Source organism: Prionailurus viverrinus, chromosome A2 (genome assembly GCF_022837055.1).
Source record: "Prionailurus viverrinus isolate Anna chromosome A2, UM_Priviv_1.0, whole genome shotgun sequence".
Classification (NCBI taxonomy): Eukaryota; Metazoa; Chordata; class Mammalia; order Carnivora; family Felidae; genus Prionailurus; species Prionailurus viverrinus.
Window position 1 is genome coordinate 125,785,488 of NC_062562.1, and position 22,450 is coordinate 125,807,937.

Below are 22,450 nucleotides of genomic sequence, written 5' to 3' on the forward strand. Positions count from 1 at the left end.
TTGAGTCCAAGTTCCTGTACTGTTGAAGCTGGAGCAGAAGTGGGAGTCCATTCTGGAAGTTAAGGAAAGCATAGCCCGGCAGGGAAGCCTGTCTCAGGAGTCACGTGGATCGCTCGGGGTGGGGGGTGGGGGTGTCTCAGACCTGCCCTGGGTCGAGGCCCTGCCATGGGCGGGCGGGACTTGGGGGTGAAGAGGCTGTGTCGGCTACTGGATCATAACTGCTGAGGAGAGAGCAGCACAAGGATCCTCCCTGGCGTCAGGCAGAGCTCTTCAGGGAGGTGGGCTCTGGGAGGGCCCCGTGCCTCTGCTCAGCTGAGCTCCAGCCAGAAGCCTTAGGAGCCAGAGCAGGTGCAGAACTGCAGCTGCTGGCCAGCTCTCAGAGGGGAGCTGGACTCTTCGTGGGCTGCAGGAGCCAGGACAGCCAGGCTCAACTCCACCCGAACCATGCCAGCCAACCTCACAGAGGGCAGCCCCGACTCCAAGGGCTCCAGCGGGACCACGCAGACCCCGGATGCTTCCCCAGCCCTCTGCACCGAAACGGTGACTTTCACTGAAGTGGTGGAAGGGGAGGAGTGGGGCTCCTTCTACTACTCCTTTAAGGTAAGTTTCCTGCTTTCCAGTCTGAACGGATTTTAAATGAGACAAGTAGAATTTAAGAGACCCAATTAAACTATCATTGCCAATACCGTGAATGGGTATAGTTTGTTATCTCTACCGAAAAGAGTAAAAGGAAAAAAAAAAAAAACAAAAAAAAACAACCAATGAGCTAAGGCAAAGAGTTTTTCATATTGTCCAAGGACCTATAGTGCAGTTTTTTTCTGAATACTGGTCTTTTGTTCTGCTGCTGCTGTTGCTGAAAACATGTGAATCTTGAGTAACATTTATGTGAACTTCATGCCTAAGAGTCTGCAAAGTGGATGATTTTACTCCCCTCCCCTTAGATAAAAGCACTTTTAATTAACTCTATAGTAGTGCTTGAAATGTTGCCTGTTTCTTGTAGGGGTTATTGCGTGAGTTGTCTGCTAGGAACATCAGAGGTGTGGAAAGCCCACATCCCCCCGGACAGTGCCTGGTGCAACCGAAGACCTAAGCAGTAAGGAGGGAAGGTCCATACTCTTATTGATCCTATCCTTTGAACATCAGTGAGAAATAGATTCTTTGATTGTAGTTTGTGGTGCCATCCTTTGCAACAAGTTGCCTCCTGGAACAAAGGAGGAATCTGACTTTGGTGAATTTCACCTTCAAAGCATCCAAGGGCCATACTGAGGAAATGATCCTCATTAACCTAATCCTGTTCCCTCTTTTGCAACAAGATTGGTCAGAAATCAGACATCTGGAAAACAACAGTTCTCTGCTTCTGGCATCAGAAGGCAGGCATGTCAAGGTATTTCACACGCTGCCTGAAGGTGCATTAAGTGGTGGCAGTAATTCCCAGGTCTCCAACTGGTTTTTTATACCAAAAAGGAAAATACTTAAAAAAAAAAAAATTCTAGCAGTTTTTTTTTTAGTCCTCTGGGTGTTCTTGAAATGATTTAGTTTTTACCCCACAAAATAGAATTACTGTAACATCCACCTCTCTACCGGAGCTTTGCTTCTTTGCAAACACTCAAAATAAAACTTTCAACAGGGAGCAATCTCGGAAGGCAGCCTCCTGCTCCTCAAAAACCAAGAGACAAAATAACAAAGCAGAGCCTGAACAAGTCACTTAGGCTGGCTCCACCGGTCCAGCCCCTCAGAACCACCTCCTAATGCATGCACACACCCTGCCCAGCTGCCCAGCCCCAAGACAGAAAATAGAAACTGAAATTGGAGTTTGTTGTCATTTACCTTTGACTGAATAATCCCCTTTAAGAAATCAGCTTGCAGACCCAGAGATTCTGTCTTGGGGAAGCAGGCTCTGTGCACCCAGGAGACAGACACAGCTCCTTCTCAGTGACACTGCTTCTGAAGCCTCTCTGATATTTATAAAACATGACAGTAAACAGAATGAAGAGAGAATAGCCATTGCAAAAGGGATAATAATCAGCAATAAGGCAATACTCAGTCTCCACTGAAATCTCATTGGCCATTTTTTGAATATAGCTCCTAAGGGGATATTTTGAATATTCAGACAAACCACCCCACCCCTCACCCCCTGCTGGTTCTCTACTAGTGTTTATACTCTGTCCTAGCAACACCATCTCTGGGCACTAAGGAGAATCATATCACTTTTTTCTTTTAAATCTCCTTCCTTTTCATGTTTGCCCTCAAACACCTGGACCAGTGTACAAGGAAAAGAGGATAAAAGAGAAGAATTGTTTGTCTGGGAGCTTAGAACGTTTCACTTTTGACCCATGCAATCATTGACTAAAACACAGTGATTTGTAGTTACAAGGCAGGTGCTGGTGTTTGTGGGAACCTAGCTTAAATGTTTCAGGGTAACCTTTCCCCAGGGTCCTCTCTGAACAGGGCAGTTCTGTTACATTGGCGATACAGGAACAATGGTGATGCAAACCCTTATTCATTGGTCCTTTGATGTCACCTACTTCTCAAGAAGAAAGCCAGAACCGCTCCTCTTTACTGTCTCTCAAACGTGTACTTTTAATCCCCGTTCTCTACCGAAAGCAGTAAATAATATAAAAATAAAACAAATGGTATCAGCAGTAAAAGTAGTAGAACCAACAATAACAGGAATCACCTTGCATTTCATTTGCTGTGGGCTTTCTTGGTGCCAGGAATCTTTCTAAAGGACTTCTGTGAAGTATCTCCTTTAATTCTCACACACTATGGTGTCTCTTTTCCACCTGGACTTGCCTTCCACCTTCATCTGTGTTTATATACATTCTACCCACTCTTAAGTCTCCTCTTGAATTGCTTCCTCCTCGAAGCCCCCCTTGACCCATCTCTCCTCTGAGTTCCAGTCGTGCCAAGGAGTGTAACTGTCTTCTTGCCACTTAATCTGTCTTCGACTGCTACTTCAGTACGTGCCTAGGAGATATCTAATAGTCATTAAGGTCCTTGAGGGAAAGGAATGCTTGATTTCTGTTTCCTATTCCCCAGAAACCAGCACCATGCTAGACATACTCAATAAATGTTTACTACACAAATGAAGTGTGGTATTCTGTTTCTGTCAACTGCCCCCATTTTGTCAGATTGGCTAATAGAAAGCTTGCTTGCTCCGTAACAGAGTTGGGGGAGTGGGTATCTTATCAACCATGACTGCACATGGCAGCCTCTGCCTTGCCTCGTCTCTACTCTCTGTACTGGCCAAAGTCCTTCTCTGCAGGAACATTCGAATCATCCTTGTCTCATTTCTAAGCCAACATGACCAAGGTAAGTTATGGATGCCAGTGGATGGGGTATGGAATTCGTTGTGGTGCCATAGACTAGAACCTAGTACTGATTTAGGCCCGAGCAACCGTACTTACCGCGTTGCAGCCTTGCTAGTCTCAGCAGTCCTGTTTAGTCCACACACCTGGGCTTCTGACTTAGTTTCCTGCTTAGCCTTCAGGTTCTCCTCTGAACTCCAAAGCTCTCTTGGCAGGAGAAAAGACATCCCTGTGTAAATATGGTTAGCTTTTCCTTCCACAGGCTTAGACCTTTTCCCTTCTTCCCATTTCCACCCCCAAAGTCTTACCGCCACTCCCCACTGCTCTAGCCTACTCTGCTGTGTAACCATGTCCTTGGATATAGGCAAGAAGGTTAGAGGTGAGTTCGCCACCCCCTTCCTCTATCATTGGCTTCATGTTACCAATCCTATGTGGTCCTGGGTTCAAGGTTCCCAGCTCAAGCCCCAGTTTCTTTCATAGTTTCCAATTTCAGGGTCCCATCAGCTTCACCTCTTCAGCTCCCAGTGACAGCATTAAACTCTACCAGAAATTCCCTAGAAGGATGGGACCTGGCTAATCAGAAAGTGAGTGGAGGAGGTGAATATAAACCTGTCCAAGTGGAAGACAAAGATGAAACTCTTCATTTTGCCCTTGAAGGTGCTAGCAATGCTTCCAGTATCTCTTAATGATGAGAAAATTAACTCAAAGTAACTGGGAGAGAAACCGGTCTGAATGAGTAAATTGGCAAAATTATGAAATAATGCAGATGAACTCATTTTTATTACTCTCAGGTGAGGAAAAAACATCAACCAAGATTGCTAAATGTTACCTAATGACGATCTTTTATTGAATCTCCTTCAGTGAGTAGTTAACAAATGATATGCCATTAGTCTAACTATTGTTTATATGTAAATGGTTGCAGCTAAGTGCTTGAGGGTGATTGGACACGTTTTTTTCCCCCCTTTGTTAGTGCAACCTCTTGTCTACTGTCTTATTGTTAATATTCTTGCTACACCTTTCCTCTTTGAATATAACAATAGCAAATTCTGGTTCAACTCATGTTCTTATCTCACACGAGGTTTTAGCAAGAGCTCAATTGAAAAAGTTTACGAAGACTTGCTTCTTTTCACTGTATTTTGGTTGACAACTCATTTCTAAGAACTTGACCTACCTCGGGCGCCTGGGTGGCTCAGTTGGTTGAGCGGCCGACTTCGGCTCAGGTCATGACTTTGCAGTCCGTGAGTTCGAGCCTCGCGTCGGGCTCTGTGCTGACAGCTTGGAGCCTGGAGCCTGCTTCAGATTCTGTGTCTCCCTCTCTCTGACCCTCCCCTGTTCATTCTCTGTCTCAAAAATAAATAAACGTTAAAAAAAAAATTAAAAAAAAAAAAAAAGAACTTGACCTACTTACTAAGTACCAGCATTTTCACCTCAAATGACAGTGACTGTCATTTCAGCTCCTTTTTGCCCGCTGGCCTGAACCCTCTCCTCTTGTCCTGTCCCACCTGTTGGGGACTTGTTTGTCTCCTTCCATCTTGGATGCCAGGACAGGTGTCACTGATGCCCTTCCTGGAATCCAGGAGCCCTCGGTCCCTGACCTTCCCGTGTGATCTCTGGCAGATGACAACAAAGGCCTGGCCTTCACCTCATGCGTTTGTGTTTGCCCTCCTGTATGGTTTCACTCGGTGCGTTCATTTTCAGTACATTCGTGCAGTTGAACATGTGGCCGTTGGTGAGGGAACGACTACTAGTTTTGCTCACTTAAGTAACTGTTAAAGGTCTGCTATTTCCTGCCTGTTTCTGCTGTGCACACCCAGCGCTACACTCCCCACCCCCTACTGGGTAAGCTCTGCCTCCTCCGATTTTACTCTGGGTCCTTGAGAAAGACACAGCTGCTGCTGGCGGGCTCCTCAGGGACGGGGACGCCCTGCAATTCCCAAGCTCTGGACTCTAGCTTGTGAGAAAGGAACACCTGCTCAACTAAATTTCCCTTCGCACTGCTCACGCATCCGATGGCAGGAGACGTGATCCTCGTCAGTGCCAAGCGAACTCAGAATTGCGGTTTCTCCGCCCCCCAAGGGCTTTCCCATTTTCTGACTCAGCGAAGGTGTCTCGGCTCTCGGGATGCTGTCTCTGTGATGTGTTCACATGTGTGTGATGGGGGTAAGGGTGGGGGTCCGCCCTGAGGAGGGATCCGGGCAAGTCGGCCTCAGCGGAGACGAAAAGTCATTTCTGGCCTTCAGAAGTGGACATCCTTGGTCCAGACCCTCGTCTGAATCCCCATCGGGCCGTCGGGGCTACACCGCGTTCTGAGGCAGGGTACCTCTGTCACACTTCCTTTAGGCACACGGGTGTTCATAGCTCCCTCTTTCCCTCTGTCAATCCTGGCTCAGTTTTTGTGTCCTCCCCTCCCAGCTCCGGGCGGTGGGAAACACAGTGATGTCGTCTCTGGTGCCACCTCTACCCACGCGACGATCATATCTGTACCACTCCTCCCTCGTGATAGCTGGGAAAGCCCCCAGAGACTGCCATTCCCTGGTTCCTATACAGTAAGTGGACTTCAGCGCCCTTTTAATCCTGTGCTCCCAAACTCAGAGGGTGTTATCTCTTCCTTGTTTTGTGCCGGTCTTTGGAGGGGGCAATGTAATACCCTCTCATCAGTGTCTACCCTTCCTCACATTCTATACCACTGTTGTCCTCTCTTACCGGCCTTCTCCGTCAGCCTTTCTTTATGGAGGGGAGGCTGACTGCACTGTGTTCCTCTGAATTCATTATTCCAAGCTCTCAGCTCTGAACGCTCAAAAGACACATTCTCTTGCAAGGGGAAAAGCTATTTCTTTTCAAGGTATTTGAGATAACTTCCATGAGGCATTTTTTTTGAAAGCCTGACTTTGACTTGTTTCTCTCTGCCTACATTGGTAAAGATAATACCCTGAGGCCAGATGGGGTACAGCTCTCTGGCAGCCTGGGCTGCCTAAAGGGGTAGGAAGGGGCACATCCATTTATGCTTCAAAATGTCACCCTGTCATCCTGTTGATATAGTGGGTAAGAGTGTTTGGAGCCATGTACTCAAGTGGTCAAGAAATGTAACTTCATTCCTCTATCATTGAATCTAGCTTTTCTCTACATCTCAGTTGACCTGATTTAAGAAGTAGCTTAGTCATCCCCAGGTAAACTCAGGCTCTTGAATCTTCCCCATCGTTTTATTGAGGTGTAGCCTTTAAAATTTTTTTTTTTTTTAACGTTTATTTATTTTTGGGACAGAGAGAGACAGAGCATGAACGGGGGAGGGGCAGAGAGAGAGGGAGACACAGAATCGGAAACAGGCTCCAGGCTCCGAGCCATCAGCCCAGAGCCCGACGCGGGGCTCAAACTCACGGACCGCAAGATCGTGACCTGGCTGAAGTCGGACGCTTAACCGACTGTGCCACCCAGGCGCCCCTGAGGCGTAGCCTTTAAAGCCAGACCGCTGGGGTCAGGTACAAGTGCCAGCACTATCTAGCTGCGTGACTTTGAGCAGCTCGCTTCTACCTGTGCCATGGTTTCCATGTCAGATAGATGACACGAACAGTTAAATGTCCTCCAGAGGGCTGCTGTGACAAGTTAAGTGACGGAATGCTTGTGAAGCCTTTCAGAAGAGTGAGTGGCCTAAAGGGTTCAATAAATATTAGCTATTCTATACCCAGGAACTAGTTGTTTCACTCTTTCCCAAAGCTACTTTCTGAGAGATGAGGGGCCACCATTATCTCTATGGAAGAAGCTTTTGAATATTTTAAAAGATATCACTGCAGTTGAAGCCCTTTAGGACAGTTTTAATATGCATTAAGTCCTCAAACAGTGGTGGTGAATTGAGCTGTTTCTTTTCTCTCAATTAGACCATGAAAAATGGAGAGTCAGATATTTAAAGAAGATTCCATTTCTTACTTTATCATCTTGATATAATGTCTACTTTTTATCTAGGCAAGCTTAGTGGCCCAGTACAAGAAGGGCTATTTTCAGAGATGGGAAATTATGCCCCATCCAGCAGAAGAAAGGACAGGCTTCTACTGTGGCAAAAAGATCTTCTGGGCCAAAACCACCCAAAGTCAGGATGAAATCATTAAGGAGTAATCCTCAGGGTTCTTGTCTTTTCTTTCTTTCTTTCTTTCTTTCTTTCTTTCTTTCTTTCTTTTATCCTAACTTTGGCAATATTGGTAGCTGCCTAAAAATGATGGATCTTTTACACTCGTCAGCACTTTATAGTCCACAACATAATTTCACATGATTTTTTTTTGACTTACCATCAGCTCTAGGAGAGTTTAAAATAGCATTCTTGTTTTTTAACCAAAGGTGGGCACGAAATCTGAGAAAAGGTAAAAGTGTGAGCTTCCTAAGAAATTAGAAAGAAAAAAAGAAAGAAGAAAAAAGAAACAAGATTCTGCTGCTGATTTTAGTCAGGAAAGGTTAGGTTCTACAATAGTAAAAACTAAATCCTGAATATCTGTGGTTTAGCACATCAGAAGTTGCTTTATCTCTCACATCCCAGTTGCAAGCAGGTCAATTTGTAACTCTGCCTTCTAGAACAAAATGGTTTCCAAGGAAGAACGCAAACCTTTCCTCATCTGCTCTGCCCTGAAATGGCACATGACTTTGACTCAATTCCGTTGTCAGGAATTAATTAGGTGACAGGCATGGGAAATGTAGCTTTATTGAACACCCCCAGTGTGGGGAGCATAGTGTACTGCAAAAGTTTGGTTTGATCTTCACCTTCTACAGGACGAAACCCAGATTCTTTGACCTGACCTGAATATGTTCATAACTCATACATCATATGATGTAAGATACGCACATGAACACACACACGTACACAAACACACACACACACCACTAGATGTCAGTCATGGAAGGACAAGTCTAGATCCTACTTCCCCAGCATAGTGTCTGACACATATTAGAAAAATGGTCAAGAAATACTTTGGTGACTGAAAGAGCGCATCAAAAAACAGTTGGTGCCACGGGGCGCCTGGGTGACTCAACTGGTTAAGTGTCTCCTTCTTGATTTCAGTTCGGGTCATGATCTCACGGTTTGTGGGACTGAGCCCCGTGTTGGCTCCAGCGTGGAGCCTGCTTGGGATTCTCTCTCCCCCTCTCTCTCTCTGCCCCTCCTTTGCATGCACTTGCTCTCTCACTCTCTCTCTCTCTCTCTCAAGATAAATAAACTTTTAAAAAAAGAATGGTTTGTGTCACAAGTTTATTTGTAATGTCTCAGTAAATTAATGTGAGCATATAAGAGTGGATAGAGTCTTCATCTTTATCCCACACGCCATTGCATTTGAATTTTAAAGGTACTGCAATTTGGGGGAGTTCTTGAGAGCAGCACAAGACCGTCTGACAGGGAAGTGGGTGCAGGCAAATCTTTAGACCCGAAGCAGACAATATGTGAGGTCTAACTGTACTTCTTTTCATGCTGCTAGCTCATATTCCACACCTCAGGTCTGCAAACCATCCATCTCTGAGCCCCAAGACATCAGGCAGGTATTGGGAAAGGCGGATGTTAACACTCACATCCTTGATCTCCACTGATGTGTTCTGACACCTGATTATAGAAGTCCAGCCATACAGGTCTTCTGCAAAGTACAGAGGCAAAGGCCACCATCTGTGGACAATAGGACCTGCTGCAGTGGGGTGAATGGACTCAGCTCTGTCTACTAGAATCTCAGTCAAGCAGTCACACAGGATTGCTGTCTGCTGCCTCTAGTCACTGCCAGCAGAAACTGTCTGCCCTGTGAACGGTGAGACTACAGCTGCTTTCTTAGGAGAGGACCTTATAGTAGGTACCAGGGAACCAAAAAAGGACATATCACTGTCGTGAAGGGCTGGTAAGCTAATGCTTTAATTCAACAAATATTACTAAAATGACTTCAGCCTTTTAAGATCTTAATCCTTATAGATAAACATAAATATTTCTCAATTTAATTAAAATTTTAAAATAAAATACTATATATCTGACAATAAGTCAAAAGCGTACATATAATAATGTAGAATACAATCTTTTCAACTATATTCTTTCCCTCCCCATATATCATGTATCCCTTTGCCCTACCAAATTGAGAATCGGATTGGTTTGATGGAGTATTACCTTAGGCATTGGGCGGGGGGTGGGGGGGTGGGGGTGGGTACAGAGATGAAAGAAACAGGTATCTTGCCTCTGGAAAGATACCAGACATTTAGTCAATAATTATAAAGGAAGTAGTTGCAGTCAAAAAAAGGGAAGAAAAGATGGGGAGGGCAGGCAGGGAGTTGTATAAACAGATTGAAAAGAAGCATTTCTGCAAGGAAAATCAAATAGATCTTGTAGAAGACAAGTAGAAGGGAAGCTTCAGGTTTAGATGAAAGAGTTAGGTAAAAAAGACCCAAGAGGGCCATTAGACTAAACAATATATATATATATATGTGTGATATATATATGTGTGATATATATATATGTGTGATATATATATGTGTATATATATATATATATTTTTTTTTTGTATAGACAAGAAGATCTTTAAAGTTTTATTAGCAAAACTGTTAACAGTGAAAACTAATCAGAGAGAGGTTAATCAGGCTGCAGAGGGCTGGACAGACTGTAGGGAGGGGACCTTGGGGACCAAGCATCAGTTATGATGCCCTAACGAGAGGTGTCAGTGCTCAAGCAAGGATTGTCTTATCTGATAGTGGGCAAAGAAGCAAGAGGCCATCATGTCGGGTCACAGGCAGAGTTCAGGGAACCGGAGAGTGCAGGCTGAGGCAGAGAAGGAAGATGATATGGGGGTTAAAATTCGTAAGTTGATCCCAAAATGTATGTGAAAAGGCAAAGGAAATTGAATAGCCATAATAATTCTGAAAAAGTATAAAGTAAGGGGACTCATGCTAGCTGGTTTATAGACTTACTGTCAAGTTCCAGTGAGATACGGAGGGGATGCTAAACATCCAGAAATGGAAAAGAAATAGGCCCACACATACATGGTCAGTTAATTTTTGACCAAGGGAAAAAGCCGTTCAATGGAGACAGCAAAAATAGTGCAGGAACGAGTGGATCGCTACGTGTAAAAAGTGGACCCGTGGGGCGCCTGGCTGGTGCAGTTGGTTAAGCGTCCAACTTCAGTCAGGTCACGATCTCGCGGTCCGTGAGTTCCAGCCCCGAGTCAGGCTCTGGGCTGATGGCTCAGAGCCTGGAGCCTGTTTCCGATTCTGTGTCTCCCTCGCTCTCTGCCCCTCCCCCGTTCATGCTCTGTCTCTCTCTGTCCCAAAAATAAATAAATGTTGAAAAAAAAATTAAAAAAAAAAAAAAAGTGGACCCCTACCCAAAGCTTACACCTTCTAAGATGTAACCCCAAATGGATCATTTACCTAAGTTTAAAACCTAAAATAAAACACATAGAAGAAAAGACTGGAGAAAATCTTTGTGACTGTGGATTAGGCAGAAATTTCTGACACACAACACTGAAGACACAAACCATAAAAGAAAAGATTTGATAAATATGACTCTATTAAAATTAAGAATTTCTATAACTTGAAAGATGCTATAAAGAGAATTAAATGACTGGGGTCCCTGGGTGTCTCAGTTGGTTGAGGGTCCGACTCTTGATTTCAGCTCACCTCATGATCTCGCAGTTCGTGAGTTCAAGTTCCACATCGGGCTCTGCCCTGACAATGCAAAGCTTGCTTGGGATTCTGTCTCTCCCTCTCTCTCTGTGCCCCGCCCCGCTCATGCTCTCTTGCTCTCTCTCAAAACAAATAAACAAACATTTTTAAAAAGGAATACTAATTACATATTAGGAGAAAATATCTATAAATAACATATATACCTAATAGGTACTTTTTATCCAGAACATATAAAAAAATTCTTAGAGCTCAATAAGAAGAAAAAAAATCTCAGTTTAAAAAAGTGACAAAAGTTTTGAATAGACATGTCACCAAAGAAAATACACAGATGGTAAATAAGTACATGAAAAGATGTTGAGCATCCTTAGTCATTAGGGAAATACAAAATAAAACCACAGTGAAATACCATCACGTACTTATTAGAAGGGCGAAAATAAAAATATACTGACTGTATCAAGCACTGTTAAGGATGGTAAGCCATTAGAACCATCATACATTGCCGATGGCAAGATGGTAAGGACATTTTGGAAAACTTTTTGCCATTTTCTTATGAAGTTAAACATACATTTATCGTACGTTTAACCCCCAAATCCTACTCCTGGGCATTAACCCAAAGGAAATGAAACACATGTCTACCTAAGAGCCTGTATGTCAATAATTACCCTGCCTTCATTTAAAGATGCCAGAAAGTTGGGGCGCCTGGGTGGCTCAGTCGGTTAAGCGTCCGACTTCGGCTCAGGTCACGATCTCGCAGTCCGTGAGTTCGAGCCCCGCGTCGGGCTCTGGGTTGATGGCTCGGAGCCTGGAGCCTGCTTCTGATTCTGTGTCTCCCTCTCTCTCTGCTCCTCCCCCATTCATGCTCTGTCTCTGTCTCAAAAATAAATAAAGGTTAAAAAAAAAATTTAAAGATGCCAGAAAGCAGAACAACCCAAACATCCTGCAGTTGGAGAATGGATAAACAAACTATAATATGCCCATTCAGTGGAATATTACTTAGCAATAACAAGGAATAAACTTACAGATCTACAAAACAACACGATGGATTTCAAGTGCATTATGCTAAATGAAAGGAAATCAGACTCAAAATGCTACAGACTGTCATGATTTAATTTACATGTTATTGTTAAAAAAAAAAAAGAAATTCTAAGGACAGAAAACAAATCGGTGGTTGCCATGGGCGGGGAGTGGGCAAAAGCTCGACTACAATGAGCACAGGGGAATCTTTTTGAATGCTGGAACTATTTCGCACCCTGATTGTAAGGATGGTTACATCTGTCAAAACTCACTGAACTGTACACTCATAGGTTGAATTTTCTTCTGTATAAATTATACCTTAATAAAAAATTTATCATCTAGAGATTTACATCATGAGTTTAATTTTCAACCCAATGTGTTTCATTTAATAATCATAAATCCCCAAGTGACAGCATAAGGGAAGTATAGCTGAAGCCCCAGGAAGACCCATAACAGGATCTAAATTCAGAAGATTAGTACAGAGTTCAAGATAGATGAGTCTCCAAAAGCAGCAAATATGTATCAAAATGGACAGAAAGATGAAGGTCCCACTTGACACGGGTCTTTGCTCACATGTCATCTCCTCAAGAGTCTTCTACAACTTCTATGACATTATATCACACACCCGTGTGTGAAACTATGCTCGTGAGGACCAAAACTTCACTTTGTTTGATCCTGTGCCTCCAGTGTCAGCAACCATGCTGGCCCTGATGAGACCCTCGGAGAGTCTTAAAGGGTGAATGGACTCTATTGTGGACTTAAGATAGGTATAAATATCGACAAAGAACTCAAGGCACAGCTCTGCGAATGCTTTTCTAGGGTCTTCTTTATTCTACTTTACAAGTAGACATCAACCATTAGCCTCTTAGCATGAATCTTAAGTCTGTAATAGCTAGTGCTGGTGAGAAATAATGATGAGGCTTCCTAATTTTGGAGAACATCAACAGATTTGTGAAAGGCTTTGGATGAAACTGGAGAAGGCAAAGGTGTGCTTGGGAACAGACGTTGAATGGGCAGTGCTGTTTGGTTGACCCCATAGCTAATCTCAAATCCCTTCTCACGTTCCCAGCCAAGTACTCACTGTCCTAGTGTCCCTTGCAGTTAAAAGTAGTTCAGTTTGGGAAACTTAATTTAAAAAGCCTGTGAGATTTCTGAGAAAAAGTTTCTCCTTTTCTGATAAAAGGAGAAAGATACGGCTGGCATTTTGTTTTTTCCCTTCTGTCTGCCTTGAATTCTGACATAATGCATGGAACTGTGGCAGCCACTTTGTGACCGCAAGAGAAAAGCCAACGCAAGTTCGATGAGTCAAAGACAGCCGCCACCTAACTTCAGATTTCTTATTATATGAAAAAAATATTTGTTTAAGTCACCGTTAAATGGACTTTCTTTATTTTCGAGCTGAACAATTTCCCAATATATACAAAAACCAAGTGCAAAACTACATGTTTGGAAGACAGGGCCTTGAAAAAGGGCCACAGAGAATCAAATAGACATTTCATTTCTTTTGTTCCACATTTGGTTGGTACAGCGGCTGGCTTTGCTCAGTTTTTCTCATCCTGCTATTATCCAGATTACGAAGGCATTGAATAGAGTTTTATAAACATGATTCCGACTGGATCGTATGTATCTGAGTAACTACGAAAAAGTATCTCCCCTTTCTGAAAGAAAAAAGCTTAAATTTTTCAGACTGATTCTCCACACTTCGGATAATGACAGTGTTATTCACTTGTGCAATTTTATGAAAAAATACTGAAAGCACTTTTTAAATATTATCTTAAAAAACTACCCAAAACATTAAGTCGTTTTTCATGACAGCTCAGCAAGAGGAGTTTCTATTCTTCCTAAAGTGTGAAGAATCATATCCTTTCCTGACACTTTAAAACGACCAAGAAGAGTGTGAGACATTAGCTCTGGATCCTGAAACCAATTCCATACTGTGCAATCCGGAACACCTCCCAGAGCTGCTCTCCCCTCATGTAGCTCTGCTGTGGGAGCAGAGCAACGACTACTTCACCGCAGGATGCTGAAGAAGGGAAGGAGCCCATTCTCATGTGGAAGATGGATTTTGGGGGAGAGAAAGAGGAAGGCAGTCATGGAGGAGCTCTACTCATTAATCTCCTATGAGGGTGCCCGCAAACTGAGTGTGGGTGAGTGGCGAAGGCTGATGCCCTTCCCCTTGAAAACCAGCCTCCCAGACTCTCCACCACCCAGATTCTCCACCCACCTGCACTCTCCACTCTCCAACTCTCTATTCTCCCAGATTCTCTACTCACCCTACTCTCCACTCACCCAGATTCCCCACCCACACAGGTTCTCCACCCACCCAAACTGTCCACTCTCCAACTCTCTACTCTCCCAGATTCTCTACTCACCCAGATTCTCCATTTGCCTACACTCTCCACACTCCCCAATTCTCTACCCACCCACACTGTTCACACCCCCAGATTCTGCACCCTCCCACACTGTTCACACTCCCAGATTCTCCACCCACCCAGATTCCCCACCCACCACACTCTCTACCAGGGTATTCCCCTAATACCAAAGGTAAATAAAGCAGAAACTTCCAGGGATTCCTCCCCTATTTATGTTTCATTTTTGGAAGGAAAGAGACAGTTCTCCCACAGATAGAAGTTGTTGAAGAGGAAGAAGAAGGAAGCATAACCTTGACACAAACAACAATCAGTTAGGCTTTCCCACACTGTCAACAGCTATCTTTCCCTTCACTATCTCTGCTGCCTGCTCTCATACCTGCCTGCCCAGGCATTCAGCTTTGACCTTCCATGCTCTGCTTTGAAAACTTTTTTTCTCCCTCTTTTCCCTTGTCCTCCCTCCATCTAAAAACATTCTTCCCCAACAAGCTGATTCCAAGTATCAGCATAAAAGCCTTTCTGAGTAACGGAGTTCTTTCCCAGCGGTGTCTCTCCCCACAGCGCCCTTAACCTTCCAAGGCTGTTTGCATTTTAAAGAGCATTTTGCTTAACATAAACAATCCCCTACTCTCTGAGCATCCTGGACCGAGATAGTGAAGATCACAGGGTCTAGAGGAGTTGTTAGAGTTCCTTGAAGAATTGACAGCAGGGGGGAAAAGGGCTCCCCTTAATTCTTCTTTTTCTGGCTCCCAAAGGCTATTGCCCAGCTCCTCTGCTGGGCTGGAGCCCTGATTCACCCAGGCCTGCAGTGTTCCGACTCTGCACCTGATAAGAGGTCTCCCCACGGCACTCAGAATTCTATTCACGTACAGATATCGAGCCGAAGTCTTTGCTCAAGGACCATTATTCACAACTCATAATTTAATAAAAAATGAAATGGAATATTGTTAGGGCCCGAACGCAAGTTTCCTTCCTTTCATCTAGTATTGTGGACTATTGCCCTTGGCAACACATAGCAATCTATGCAAATAGAAGATATTCTTTCAACTGAGGATAAATTTAATTTTCTTTCCAATGCATTATTTCTTTTTGAGGATTTTTTTTTTTTTTGCCTAGGTTGGGATAAAAATGCAAAAGGTATTCAAGAATACAGACACTACTTGCCCCAAATAAAACTTAGGATAATTTATTGAATGCTACCCGCCAAGCACTTTGTTTTCTCCATCAATTATTTCATTTTCTCCTTCATTACTCAGGTTCAACTAGGTTATGCGGTGGTAGCAAGTAACCAGGTATTATCAGAAAGCTAAAACTATGTTTATGTCCTGCTCATGCCACATGTTTATTACGGGTTAACAAGGAGCCCCTGCCTATTGTAGTTACTCAGGGACACAGGCTGACGGAGGCTCCATCTCAACACAGGCTGCCATGATACCAGGGCTAAAAGACAGACAGAAAATGTGAACCCTGTCCTGGCTCTTATAGCTGCTACCCAGAAATGACACATATCACTTCTGCTCACCATTCATTGGCCAAAGTCAGTCCGCGGTCAGATCTGATATCAAAGGAGAAAGGAAAGAGCATCCTCCCTCTGGGAGAGGCAGGGGCTGTTGGTGATCAGAACTGTGTGTGCAGCTCCTGTAGCTCTGAAACAGGCATTCTTATCCTTGATTTACAGACAGAAAAGGTGAGGCTCATAGAAGATGAGTTCACAGAATAATCAGTTGTGCAAAAATGTGAACCCCATCGGATCTGGTTCAGAAGCACATGCTCTCTGCACTGTAACAGAACCCCACAAAGATGTTCCTCAGAACTCTAATTATGTGGACCGTGGCCAAAAAAGTCTGGGAAAATGCACACATTATATATATAACCATATATAATGTAGTGGCCTACTTAAGTTTCTGAGAAGTCTTACAGTAAAGAAAGCAGTTTAATTTTGCTTAATCAGAAGTTCCCAAATTTATCTGACCACAGAACATCATGATGTTACCTCTAATAATATGCCATCAAGACAATGGTCCTGGAACACACCTGAGAAAATTCTCTACCAAATCACGTTCTCTCCCCATGGAACCTGCGGAATAACCTAACAGAATGACCTGTTTGGGCAGATGAAGCCCAGAGAGGTAAAGCCATCTTCCCAAAGTCACACAGCCAATAAATGGTAGAGACAGGACAGAATTGTAGTCTCTAGATATCTAAGTCAGAGCTCCTGGTTGGCTTGTGGAAGGATCGTGAAAATACAAGAATACCTTATAAACTGGAAAGTATTAGTCAACTTTAACATGGCATTAATTCTTGAAATATATAAAATATTTGAATAAATGAAAAAACATGTGGTGCTTCAGGATAGGAAGGTTAAATTGTGTGAAGATGTCCATTCCTCCCAAATTACCTTATAATGTCTAAAACAATTTTAGCCAAAATTTCAATGTGATTGTTTTATTTTGATAAAATAATTCAAAAGCTTATAAAAAGCAGGTGAGAAAAATGAAGAGATTTTTAATATAAATGCTAATGAGGAAGAGGCATTTTTCCCTATCAGCTCTTAATAAATATAAATCTGCATTAAGCAAAAACATTTCAGAAATAGCACAGTAATTGGCATCAATAATAATACAAATTTGACCTAAAAATAAAGTTCTTGTGCATTAATGAACTTAATACTACAAAGAAACTACAAAAATTAGTAAGAAAGAATGCATATTTTAGCAATAAAAGTAGAAGGTGGGTGGGTGATGATTCTTATATCATGTAAGGTTATAAGATCAATTTCACTTGGATTTTGAAATGAAGTTTTTACAAAATAGCTAGAAAAAAGCGTAATTATCAGACTGATTTTGGGATGAGCAAGAACTTTCTAAGTTTAAAAATAAAAATTTAAAGGGAAACAAAAACAGAAAATTATTTGCAACAAATCTAAATATGTTACTATTATAGCTAATAATAATACATAATTGTGTGATGAATATAACATGATTAAAGCCTTTAATATATAATGAGCACATAGGAGAAAAAGATATTTCTAATGGAAAAATGGGCAAAAGAAATAAAAACAACTTTAGATTAAATGCGGAGCTAAAAGAACATATAAAAAATATTGTCTGCTAGTGTCTGAACAATACAAACTTAACAATGAGACATATCAAATTGGCAAAGATTAAAGAAAAATACTACATAAAGCATGTGACAGTTCTGTAAAACTGTTAAGAGAATAAATCAGGACAATTGACATGTTTTCTGGAGAGAAATTTGGTAATACACCGCAAGCCTAAATGATGTATTGCACTGCACTTGGACTTAGTAATTCTGCTTACAGGATTGAGCCATAGGAATACTAAAGAAATATTCACACAAAGTTTAGACATGGGTTTATGTATTAAGTTGTTTTATTCAGTATGTATCTGGTAGAAGAGTAAAATAATGATCTAACCACAGGATGGAGTGTTATGCACCTATAACAATCAATCATTGTTTTCATTCAATGCTAAAGCTTTTTAAAAATCACAATTAACTGTATATATAATATATTCCATGTTTTATAAGCTACGTAGATACATACTGAGAAAATATGGAAGGAAATATACCAAAATGAGAAAGTGAGAAGTTCTCTCTGGAAGGTGATTTTTGTCTTTGGTAAGTATTTTACTAAATTGTCGACAGCAAACACCTATTACTTTCATTATCAGAAACAACAAAATAGTCATATAAAATACTCTATGCAGACTTTTAAATATATTTTGCACATTGCATTTCCATAAGAGCAAATGAAAATATCTTTTTCTGCAGAGAAACCTTAAGGGATGTTCTAAAAGGCATCTGAGAGTAAGACAACTTTGTGATAGCAAAGTATGCCAAAAAGAGGGAAAGATTCCAGAGAATGTACTGGCCCCTGAGGCTCACACGTGGAAGGGTCTGGGGAGCTGCCCGTGTCTCTCTAATAATGGCCCAGGTATACGGGGGAGGGATGTGGTCTTGAAATAATTAAGGTTACGCGCTTTCAGAGCCACAGCCAGGTTCTGGAATTTAGTGGGATCAGTGCTGCGATTCTCTCCCTTTTCATGTCTTTCTTTCTCCTGTCTCTTCTGTCTCTTTTCACTCCCCTTACAATTTCTCTGCACTCCAACCCCCAAATGAGATTTTGATAGTGGTTTCTGGATTATTCATGCAGCCTGTGAATTATCTGTTCCTTTGAAAACCCACTTTTCCAATCCTGCATCATTTTTCTATCGTTGTTGGGATGGGCTGAACCACTAATTGTTCTTGAACTTCCATGCTAAAGAGTAGGAAGGTGGTTTAGACAGGGGCAGGCATCGGGCTAGAGGACCAGTCTCTAGGGGACTTGTCCCTGCTGGGGTAACGGAGGCTCCTGAGTATAAACCCAAGGTGATATGGCCAACTCCACCAACACCCAAGAGGTTCAGATAGGAGTGATGCTTGCAGCTAAGCAAGTAGTTACATCTGTAGGCCTCAGATAGGTTCCCACGGAATGACTGACAAGAGGTGGAGGGACTAGTGTGTGACCCTGGGCAGGGAAGGCTTGCAAGACTCAGATAACATGTAGGAGACCCAGAAATGCAGACAAAGGAATTAGAGGACAAATGGAAACCAAGGCAGAAGAGTAGCTGTATGAATTGGGTGCAAGGTAACTCATCAGCCATTTATACTCTGTTGACCAACCATTCAACGTAGGTGCCCAGAAAGTGAAGTCACCAGGAGTTCAGGATGATCTCCCTGGAATCCTCGTACTGGATGCCTCTGGTGCCCCTTTCTATTACCCATTCTCATCTACTCCATATCCTGGCCTCATGTCTGCCCCTGCTTGTCATCTGCTAAGTCCTGCGAGTTTCTTTTAGCTACTCGAATGTGAGATAGACTGGAAACTACAGATTGAAAGTATCAGAGTCTGAACTGCAGTGGGCTTCCAAGGGGAAGGGTTCCATGGACACTTTCCCCCATTTATTAGTACCTCCAGAACAGAAAAAAAGTTCCCAGAGGCTTTTTTAAATTATGTGGATCAACAAGAAGAATAGTGTTTGGTATATTACATAGTAATTACTTTAGTTCCTACTACATTATAGAGATTTGGACCTAATTTACCCAAATGTTAGTGTTTTTTTTTTAATTTAATGTTTATTTATTTTTGAGAGAGAGAGAGAGAGAGAGAGAGAGAGAGAAACAGAGCATGAGCAGGGGAGGGGCAGTGAGAGAGGGAAACACAGAATCCAAAGCAGGCTCCAGACTCAGCTGTCAGCACAGAGCCTGACGCGGGGCTCGAACTCACAAACCATGAGATCGTGACCTGAGCTGAGGTCGGATACTTAACCGACTGAGTCACCCAGGTGGCCTCAAATGTTAGGTTTTTTTTTAATATTTCAAGGGTTTAGAGCTCAAATAGCAATTTAAATGCTCATCTAAGTTCTTGGTACATAGCAGGAACTTCATTTGTTCAACAAATATTAATTACAACCTGGACTTGCAGCCCAGTGGGTTTTCAGATGATTTCTAATATCTGTGGTGTGGTATATCATGGGAATTCAGATGGAATCCCAGAGTTTAATTGCCCCAAAGCTACCAATACACCCTATTTGTGATTAATCGAGAGGTCCTCTTGTGAGCCAAGAATGAATCAGAAGAAGGGACTCACATTGAAATGAATGTGGGGCACTGGTATTTCTGTTGCTGGTGGAATTCAAGCATTCACCAGTAACCAAAAGGCTGAATCAGACAGTCCCATGCAAATGTGGTCCCATGCTACCACATGGGAACCAGTGGGAACAATGAGAACAATTAGGCAGTGGGAAATTAACATTGTTAATTAAACATGAAATATAACCCATGGCAGTAATGATAAAACACTGCAGAGCAATAAGTAACCCTTTCTTGTCAGAGTAGAAAGAGCTGATGCAGTTATTCAATACGTCCTGGAGGCTAAACTGAGAAATAAATGTTAGGCAGTGAATCACTTCCCTGTGCAGTCCCAATTTGAAGGAGATAAAATCGTCTTCTGTCACTCATGATGGTGGTGTTGAGAGATAGGGCAAAGGCAGTTCAGACAGTGAAGACAATTCTAGATGGAGAATTTATTTTTCTCTTGGTAGTAAGTTCTCCGAACTCAGGACAAAGATCTAGCTAGAATGTACCTGGCCCCATTTTTTTAAAAAAGTTGCTTTTCAGGACACAGGTCCAGTTTCTCATTATTAAGCCTTCCATTGCTCTGTGACCACACTTAATGTTCATAAGTGGCCCCTATCTGTCCTACTAACCCGAGAGTTTTTACCTTCCTCCTTCACTTACACTACTGCCAGGCATTCTGCTCTTTCCTTGGCTACTTCTCATTTTTTCAAACTCAGTTCACATGTTAATTTCTCCAAGATATACCTTTTGGCCAACCATGCCTAGTGTCTCCTCAAGTTCTATTACATGCCCCTTATTTGGAATTCTAAAAAATCTCCATTATAGTAGCTCACACTTTGTTTTTTTACATATATGCCTCCACCATCAGACCGTGAGTTCCTTATCTTAGCCTTCCTTCCTTCCTCAGACTATGTTGAACTTTAGTACTAGATTCTCAATAAATGTTTGTTGGAATTGATTATACAGAAAGCAAACCAGTATGTTTGTTTTCATAGCAACACAATTTCAAGGACAGTTTTCCACTTCTGGTCTATCATTTCTACACCAACATATATATGTATGTGGGTATATACATATATATGTATATATGTATGTATATGAGAACCAAGGTTCTCGAACCCCTTAGGGCAAATGCCTTCCCTTACCCGTCCCCCCCATCCCCTGCCAAATATACTACATGAGTTCACAGAATGACTCTTGGTTCACAACACTTTGGGACCATCTTTGTGAACAGCCTTGCTGTCAACTTCAAAAGACCCAGGCTGTGGGAATACCTCCCCTCTTATTCACGCTCTCTATTCTTCCAGCAAGAGGCCCCTGTCAGTTTGTCCCACCAGCCCCTAGTAAGAGAGTGTCCTGGGCCCCTGTTAAAGTGATATGAAAGTGATACGTGATATATGTGAAAGTGATATAAAGTGATATGAAAAGCTTTACAGAAAATTTAAAACTTGAATTAACATCCGCACTTATATGTAGCTTTCTATAATTTCTTGTTTTTGCAACAGTAATTATTTTAAAAGTTTTGCCATATATTTTCTCATAAGTGAGTAGTAGAAATGAAGGCTATCCTGGGTAATCGTACATGGAATTCCTATAGCTCTGGGTAAAACAGTTTGAAAAGGTGAATGCAGATAGGTGGTGATGATGATAATAATTCAATTGTATTTGCAAAGGTGTCTCTCAGATGGCTGCTGGGAGGGTGGTGAAAATGCAGAGGCGGTTGTGGGGGGAGGCCAAGGTGTGCACCCTGGAGCAAGCCCAGTCCTACCTCTGAGCCTTCTAGTTGACCATTTCCTGGCAGTGCGTCTGAAGCAGCACGTGAGGTGAGACATGGGGAGAAGTTGGCACAAACTTCTGAATGAGAGGTTCCCAACTGTGCAGAAATGGCTACTGCCCAGGGGTTTGTAGATCCCCTGAATGGGTCTCATTCCTCAAGTCTAATCAAGCAGCTTCAGGAATCCAAAGCTTTGTAGTCTGTTCCTACCTGTCTCACTTTAAATTGCGTGCTCCCTTCATTGCCTGGTGATTCATCCTCAGTGAAATTAGACATTTTCAGATCTTTGCTTGATATTTGCAGCCTACCTAAGCAAATTAATTGGGCTCTGAGCAGCCTCAGAGCCTGAGTGCTGTGAAAGACAGGTGGCGTCTGAGTCTCAGTGACAGGGGAGCAGAGTTTCTTTGCCTGCTCCCTGAGAACTGAGGCTGAATCATAACCCGCGACTTCATTTCCTCTCCTGGGAAGTAAGATATATTTGCTCCTTCCTGTGTCTGAAGGATTCATCTTCAACATCACAAAAATAACAATAACCATAAAATGAACCATGAAAATGTAAGGGGTACAGAAAGTTCTGTGATTCCTGGGACAGATGATACAGCTACATCTTGTATGATATTTATGATTACAGTTGTGTGGAAGTCATACACTGCTCCAGTGTCCATCCATCCAAGCACATACTGAACACTGACCTTACACTCAGCCCTGTAGGACACAGTCAT

The 22,450-nt window shown here is 42.6% G+C and overlaps 1 protein-coding gene across 2 annotated transcripts in view; it reads left to right on the plus strand.

The window, feature by feature from the left end:
• Positions 1 to 444: 444 nt before the first annotated feature.
• The window catches only part of NPSR1 (neuropeptide S receptor 1), a 153,378-nt gene continuing 131,372 nt past the window's right edge, over positions 445 to 22,450 (plus strand). For both annotated transcript variants that reach the window (XM_047850572.1, XM_047850573.1), the window contains exon 1: positions 445 to 600. In XM_047850572.1, coding sequence (XP_047706528.1) covers positions 445 to 600 — 156 coding nt within the window. The remainder of the gene's footprint in view (positions 601 to 22,450) is intronic.